General features: G+C 35.8%; 1 protein-coding gene across 8 annotated transcripts in view; it reads right to left on the bottom strand.

Moving 5' to 3' along the window:
• Positions 1 to 8,621, bottom strand: part of Naalad2 (N-acetylated alpha-linked acidic dipeptidase 2) — a 49,002-nt gene that overhangs the window by 36,019 nt on the left and 4,362 nt on the right. For 7 of the 8 annotated variants that reach the window (XM_033764270.1, XM_033764271.1, XM_010633711.2 and 4 more), the window contains exon 5: positions 749 to 935. The exons of the other annotated variant lie outside the window; for it this stretch is intronic. In XM_033764270.1, the coding sequence (XP_033620161.1) occupies positions 749 to 935 (187 nt within the window). The remainder of the gene's footprint in view (positions 1 to 748; positions 936 to 8,621) is intronic. 8 annotated transcript variants of the gene reach the window in all.

Raw genomic sequence — 8,621 nt, 5'->3', positions numbered from 1 at the left:
AAAAAAAAAAAAAAAAAAATTGCTAACTGCATCTCATTGCCTAGTGGAGATATAATCTCCAGACTGCCCAACAAACTAAAATGGCTTTCTAACTCATCCTTCCTCTGCTTAGGATTTTTCATTAGGGCCCAGGAACAAAAACTGAAGTTTAAGCTACTTGATAAACTCTTTTATCATCTGCTTCCAGAACTATCTACTGGTTTATTTCTTACCATAGCCCAGTTTGTATTTAATACCCTTGAAAAACAGAAAAATTTAAAATTGTATCAATAATGCTAAGCTACTATATGTTTCCAAGCTTTTGCCAGGATTTTTTTCTGCCTCGAACTCTCTGACCTTACTTTTTCATGTGATTACACCTATGTTTTCTCAATGGCCTATGTTTTTCAACTCTTTCAAGAAGATCTCTTTCTCTAACTCCAAAGCTGGGCTGAATGATCCATTTCTGTGTGGCTAGAAAGCCCTAATCATATTCTTCAGAGCACTCACCATTCTTATTTGAAATAACACATCCCATTTTCTGCATCACCTTATATAAAGGAAGAATATCTACATCTTTATTCTGCCCTAAGGACCTAGCACTATGCCTAATGCAGTAGACACCAAATAGTTTGTAATTTATAAACTTTTATAAAATATGTAACTTCTACTACACTATTAACAAATTCTGTTTTTACTTGACCCTATAACCAAACCCATTTGAAAGCATGGAATTGTCAAATATGAAAGTAACAACAATCTGTATCACCTCAATTCCATGTTCACCCACAATTGATATATAGTTAGCATTTGTTTCATTAGGGTAGGACAGGAGAACATCATAATGAACCAAGTTGGCTGAATCTAGTCCAAATTTTTTCCACTGGCTTTGAATTTTCTTGGCAAGTAGTAAATTTTGTTCTGTTCCTGCCAAATGAGGAAGTTTCGTAAAAGAACTAAAATGAGAAAAAAACAAAAACAAGTAGAAGTTAAAGAGTACATTCACATGATATGTGTAAGATCTATTCTAAATGCATCACTCACTTTTAGGCGCTACATTATCAATTCTATATGAGTGTATATTAGCCAGAGAAACCAAATTATAGCTACACCAATTTTTAAATGTTTTATGTATAACTGCAGTTTTCATATTATGTTCCCTTACGGGAAAAAAATACATTCCACGAGACATAGTCAGCAAAGGGCCCAATATGAGAAGAATATCACATTTCTATACCAATCATGAACCTTCTTATCACTTATCAGTAAATAGAGGGCATTTAAAAAAGATAAAAGACCTTAATGTTTGTCAGGAAACAGCTGGGCATTTTTATCTTTGACTTAGACATTTCTACCACTGACTGTATCATGTATGCAGTTGCTTCTTTATGTCATTGAGGTTAATGTCTATGCATTTTTATTTCTCTATTCCCTAGTGTACTGGATATTGCTTGTTACTCAGGAAGTACAGACTTATTGCACTGAGTTTAGGCAATGCTCTCTTGGTTCTGGCTTTTCACTACTGGCACAAACACCTGACATATACAATTTAGAAAAAACGAGATTGGACTGGGGATTTAGCTCAGTGGTTCCACTGCATGCCTTGCAAGCATAAGGTCATGAGTTCGATCCCTGGTACCAAATTTGTAAAAAAAGAAAGAAAGAAAAGAAAAAGGAAAAGGAGAAAAGAGGTTTAGCTCAGCTCATGGCTTCCAAGGCTTCAGTTCATGTTCACATGGCTCTGAAGCAGAAACATAAAGGTAGAGGACATGGAAAAGCAGAGCTGCCAAGCTCATGACAGGCAGAAAGCAGAGACTGCAAGGAAAGGCCAGAGACGAAGGGCCAGGGACCAGTTATTGTCCCCACAGTCACACCTCGACGACCTATCCAGAAACACCCAGAAGTGTGCTTTATTAATCACCTGGGGATTTCTTAAACCAGTTCATGTGACAATCAAGATGAACTGTCACAGGGTGCCAATGAATTTTAGCATGTAACTGACCTCAGAAAAATACATGAAATATCTGGAAATCAACCTAACAAGGGAAGCAAAAGAATTCTACATTGAGAACTACAACATTTTGAAAAAAGTGATCAAAGAGGATATAAGAAAATGGAACAACATCCGAAGTTCCATTGGACCCAGCTCTTTCTCTGCTGAGTATCTTCCCAAAAGAATTAATAGAATCCCACCACAGTGATATATGTTCACCCATGTTTATAGCAGCACAGTTTGTGATAGCTACAACTTGGAAACAGCCCAATTTCCCATCATCTGGAGACTGGATAAAGACGATGTGGTTCTTTTATAAAATGGAGCACTACTCAGTCATAAGGAATGAAAAACTAGAGACATTTATAGCTAAGTGGATACACATTGAGGTTATACTCTCAAATGACATTACTAGGACACACATATGTACATATTGAATAGTTTCTTTGGTATGAAAAACTAAAAATATAAATAAGAATCAAAATGTATAATTGAAAATGTGAAATAGGAAGAAAAGGTTTAAAGGAGTAAGGGAAGCGGGAGGGGTAGGGGAAAGGGAAACAGGGAAAAGAAAAAATATGAGAAAAGCATAAGAAAAAAGGAAACAAAGTCTTTGTAAATAGGGAATGATGGAGGGGGTGAAGGGAGGGCAGAGCAATGGGGAGAAAATAAGAACCAAGAAAAATCATGCAAAAGTACAAGATCCCAGTGATGAATGTAACTGTACTGTTTACCTAAAATGTACTGATAAACTTAGTAGAAAAAAAAAATACTGAGTCTGCTTTCGGTGAGTGTTCAAAACACTTTTGCAACCATCACACCTACATCAATACAGCAATAATGAAAACTTGTGTATAATAGTTTCTCAATTAATCAAAGGTTAACTGAAATATGTATAGCAGTAAAAGTAAATTAACATTTCACTCTATGCTGAGCAGCCTCCTAGCACTTTCTCATGCACTATCTCATTTAATCTTCAAAACCATTCTTTTGTCCCCATTTTACAAACAAGAAAATTATATTTTTAAATATCTTATTTATAATACGATGTTAGAATTAATAAACTCTGGGCCATGCTAAAAATCCTACAGCTCCTTATGTCCTGCCTTATACAGTTCTTGCTCCAGCAGGGCATCTTAGGGCTTTTCCCTCTTGGACCCTCCTCCACCTTTTCAGCATCATGTTTCTATTGCTCTCATAAACTTCCCTGCTCTGTCATTAAGTATACTCAGTTTCCTCCGGAAATGACTATGCTCTCTCCCATATTTTTGCCTCTACACAATACCTCTGTCAGACCTTGATATTGTACCATTTCCCTGAATTTCCCTCAAACACCCTTTCCCATCTGTAAACTATTAATCACCCACAAGAGCTCTTCAAGCATCATCTCTGTGAAGTTTACCCTCTCTAAATCATTCAGTGAAAATGGTAGATTACAAATGTTTATACCCTAAGTATTTGTTTTTAAAAAGTACAAATGTACCTAGACAGGAGCTACTTTATGTCCCTAGAAGAAAAATAATGAAACTGGAGTTATGAAATTTCTGCATTACATACTTTATTATTTTATTTTTTACAATGAAAGATTAATATTCTTGTAATTAAGAAAAATAAATATATTTCGTTGAAGAGGGGGAATTAACTATGAACCTCTACCTTCCATGATTTAGAGGACGCATTAAAATGAAATACAGACATGGGGAAAAAAAGAACAGAATACATTTGAGTTTACATTTTTGTTTCTCCTCATGATTGAAGATGGGGGTCACATATCAACTTGGTCATGTTCAGGAGAAAAAAAGCACAAATACAATTATTCCCTATTGTATGTTTCTTTTAACAAAGAAAAAACTGCTGTAGAAGATCCATTAAGATTTCTTCCCATTTCATTAGGCATAACAGAGTCAGATAGCCCTTTCTTAACCAATAATTGCTAGGGAGAAGAGAATCAGAGAAAAGAGACTGGCGTATGGAGTGATCAAGAGATTTCTGGGCCAACTGGAAGGACTTTCACTGAGCACATCCCCTACTGCAAGAGGGTACACAGTTTTTGTTCTTGTTGTTCTGGTATCAGGGATTGAACTCGGGTCCTTGAGCTTGCGGGGCAGGAGCGGAACCACTGAGCTAAATCCTCGGTGGGTACACACTGTTGACAGACTGCCAATAAGTGGTTTGAAGAAATCAAATTGTCCTCACCACTAATCACCCAATCTCGAACCTCTCCTTTCCACCATAAACTATATTGCTATGTTCATAAATCCCTTACATCTATTATCAGCAATTCCCTGCAATATCCTCAGCCCATTCTGTGAATGTTTACTTGACTACTGCTTTAACTGGTATCCTCTGAGGACCCAGTCCAGCTACAAGTTGTTTTATTTCCCATGACATATCTCAGAACCAGAAACTCAATTAGAATCCCTAATTACTCTTATTGGTTCTAATATTTTTCCTTTTTCTTCTTTCAAAGCTAATAGCTCTTTTGAGGCTCATACCCCAGTGCACCACCTACTACATCTTCTAGGTAGTCTTTTACAATTCTGTGGGTCCTTCATTCATTAAAGTTGTGATTGTGGGCCAGAGATTTAGCTCAGTAGTGCTACCACCTGCCTTGCAAGCTCAATGTCCCGAGTTCGATCCCCAGTATAAAATAAATAAATAAATAAATAAATAAATAAATAAATAAATAAATAAATAAATAAATAAATAAATAATAAAGTTGTGCTCCTAATGCACTGTACTTTTCTCTATCCTTATTCCTGTCATCATTCTTGGTGTGTGACTTCTGCATTCCATTGGATGCAAAGGAAGGAAAAGTCAACCACAAGAAGACAATCATGGCATATATAACTTATCTATTTATATCTATATAATATTAAAACAAGTAAAGTAAATAGACATATAGTATTAATGTTTGGTCAAGAGGGTCACAGAGTTTTTCTTCTGATGCCTCATGTAATTTTCTAGGTTCTTTCATTGGGACACTGATATGCCGCAGAGTTCAGTAGTGTGAACATCTTACCTGGTCTTTTAAATTACACAGATTTAAATATAAGCAGTTTATCTCACTTGATATGGCAGTGTGTGTTTCACTGCACTGTGTGGACAATTTGCTGCTTTCATTCCTCACTACTACAGCTTACTCTAGTTCATCCATGGAAACCAATGTTGAACTTTGTGATCTCAGGACCCCAACACAGATGAGGGGCATATATCGTAGGTAGCACAGCCATTTCACTTTGCACATGGATTTTTAGGGTTTCACTAGTCTCAAGAGAAGAGAAACTAAGAGGCCAAAAGAATTTTAAGACATAATAAAAAAAAAACACATCTTAATATTTTTCAACAAGTTTTTCAGGAACAATTGAATATTTGTATTTATGCATACCATCAATGTTCAGATCACACCATACACAAAAATTAACTTCAAATAGATCATTCAACTAAATACGCAAACTTCTAAAAGAATAGTGAAGAAAATCTCATAGTAAAGTTAGATATAACAAAGAGCATGAAATTTTAGAAATTTATTTAAATGGACTTTAATGGGATTTTTAAATATTTGGCCTTTAAAAAGCACTATGAAAACAAAATACCTATCCTTCCAAGAAGTTTATAATGCATATGCCTGATGTCTTAGTTACTTTTCTCATTTCTGGAACAAAATACCTGACACTCAAATTTAAAGTGGGAAGGGTTTATGTAGCTCACAGTTTGGAGAGGTTTCAGTCCACAATCAGCTGGCTGCAAGGCAGTGTGGCACATGACAAAGGGACACCAGTTCATGGTGCACCAAAGGTAGCAAAATCAACAAGAGAAATCTTCCTGCTCTTTTTACCTTATTCAGACTACCTAGTGTGGATGGCACTCACTCTCTTAATCCTCGTTCTCTTGGATCTACCATTGCACCATGAATCAATCACTCATTCTAGACTCAGTCACCTCTGAAAAAGCCCTACATAAAACCACATAAGGCTTTGGGGGGACATCTAAAACAAGTCACAACACCTGACAAAGGACTTATCTCCAGAATACATAATTAAAATGCCTTACAAAAGAAGGTATACAAATGTTTACCAGGCACATAAAATCTTCTTTTTTAAGTTTTATTTATTTACTTATTTATTTATTTTTGCTTCATTTAGTTTATTGGTACATTTTAGGTATAGAGTAGTTACATTCATTATTGGGATCTTGTACCTTTACATGACACGTGGTCTTGGTTCTCCTTTTTTCCCCTTGTCCCTGCCCTCCCTTCACCCTCTCCTCCCCTCCCCATTTACAAACATTTCATTTCCATTTTTTCATTTTCTTCTATTTTTTCTTTTCCCTTATTAGCTTTCCCCTACCCTTCCCACTTTCCCTACACCTTTAGCCCCTTTCTTCCTATTTCACATTGTCAATTATATTATTAGGATCTTATTCACACCAGAGAAACTATTCGGCATTTATACATGTGTTACTTATTCATTTCAGCTAGGAGTATATCCTTAATATGTATCCATTTTCCTTTGAATGAATCTAATTTCTCATTCTTTATGGCTGAGTAGTATTCCATTTTATAGAAAAACCACATCTTCTTTATCCAGTTTCCAACTGAAGGGAAAATGGGCTATTTCCAAGTTTTGCCTACTACAAACTGTGCCGCTATAAACATAGGTGCACATACATCACTGTGGTATGATTCTTTTAATTCTTTTGGAAAGATACCCAGCAGAAGGATGGCTGGGTCAAATGGAACCTCTAGTCCCAGCTCTTTGAGGTATCTCCATATTGATTTCCACAGTGGTTGCACCAGTCTGCACTCCCACCAACAATGGAGAAGGGTTCCTTTCTCCCCACAACCCTGCCAACATTTGTTATTGTTTGATTTCTTGATAGCAGCCAAAAGCTTCTGTACTGCAAAGGAAACCATCAACAGAACGAAGAGACAACCTACAATGAGGGAAATAATTTTTACCAGCTGTTCCTCAGATAAAGTACTATTATCTAGAATATATAAAGAACTCAAAACAGGCCCTGCCCCAATATAAAGACCCAATTCAAACATGGGCCTCTGAAATGAACAGACATTTCTCAGAAAAAGAAGTAAAAATGGCAAGTAAATATATGAAAAAATGTTCCACATCACTGATCATTCGAGAGATACAGATGAAAACAACGTTGAGATTCCACCTCACCCCACAGGCACATAAAATCTTTAACATCACTAGTCATCAGGAAAATGCAAATCAAAACTAAAGTGAAAGGGGCCTGGGATTTGGCTCAGTGGTTCTACTGCCTGCCTCGAAAGTACAAGTACCGATTTTGATCCCAAGTAAAAAACAAAGAAAAACTACAGTGAGATACCACTACTCAGCAACAGTAGTGGTGAGTAAATTAAAATTATTGACTATAGTAAGTATTGGCCAGGATTTAAAACAACTAGACATACATGGGCAGAAAGGCGAAATGGCACAACCACTTGGAAATCTCTTTTATTGTCTTAAAAAGCTAAAGAAGACTAGGTATGCAGCTGAGAGGCAGAGCATTTGCCTAGCATGTGTGAGCCTTGGGTTTGATTTCCAGCACCTGACACACATAAAACTAACACATGTTTATCATTCAGCCCTCCCAAGAAAAATAAAAACACAAATCCACACAAAGACTTGTAAATATGCTTTTGTAAATTTAATTCACCATAATAAAAAAATAGATAAAACCCAAAGATCCCTCAACTTTACATTGGAATGCTACTCAGCAATAAAAATAATGAAATAATAACACATTCAACAAACTGGCTGAATCTCAGAATTATTATTCTGAGTGAAGGAAGGTAGACCAGAGGTGGCACATGCTACAAATCCATTTATATAAAATCCAGGGAGTGCAAATAAAGTAACATAAAACTAATCAGTGATTATCTAGGGCCCAAGCTAAAGGGACAAATATGCTGCAAAGGTTATGATGGATTATTCTGTGTCTTGATTAAAGAGGTAGTGTGTTGAATAGAATAGCATCTGTAAAAATTCCCAAATTGTTGGTTTTATAGACAGGCAGTTTATTTTATGTAAATCACATTTCAATAAAGCTGATTTTTTCAAATGGCACACCAATGAAAGAGAAATAAATGTTATGTTAACTGCCTCAAGAAGTTTGTAAACATTCCTCCGAATATCACTCTTCACCATGCCTAGGAGCTGGAGGATTTGCACCGATCACTTTTGTTTTCCCTCTATACTATCTGAAAACAACTTTGTAGCAGACAGAATCTGAAGTGTTGACCTCATTTTTACTAACACACTGAGTTTACAATCTCTTCACTTTTCCTAAGAGAACACGGCATGTTTAAAAAAGAAGAAATGTGCTGATTAAATGCATGCATGAGGAACAAACAATAACACTCAGTTTCAGCCCAAAGTTACATGAATTTAAAACCTCTCTCAGTAAACCAATCAGATATGTTTTTTAGAAGATGCAGTTAGGGAAGAAACACGTACTTCTGTAACAAACCATTCATTTAATTCCTACAGATGGCTTTAAGAGATTTTAAACAACCATAAACTTAAATTATGAATAATGTAGAATTTCACACAAAGACTTCACAAATAGATATAACCAATTTTAATACACTTTTGACTATGCAGCATTTTAAACACTATTTCTAGGA

Source organism: Fukomys damarensis, unplaced genomic scaffold (genome assembly GCF_012274545.1).
Source record: "Fukomys damarensis isolate Sample0158 unplaced genomic scaffold, DMR_v1.0_HiC HiC_scaffold_16, whole genome shotgun sequence".
NCBI lineage: Eukaryota > Metazoa > Chordata > Mammalia > Rodentia > Bathyergidae > Fukomys > Fukomys damarensis.
This window is presented reverse-complemented; position numbering and strand designations above follow the sequence as displayed.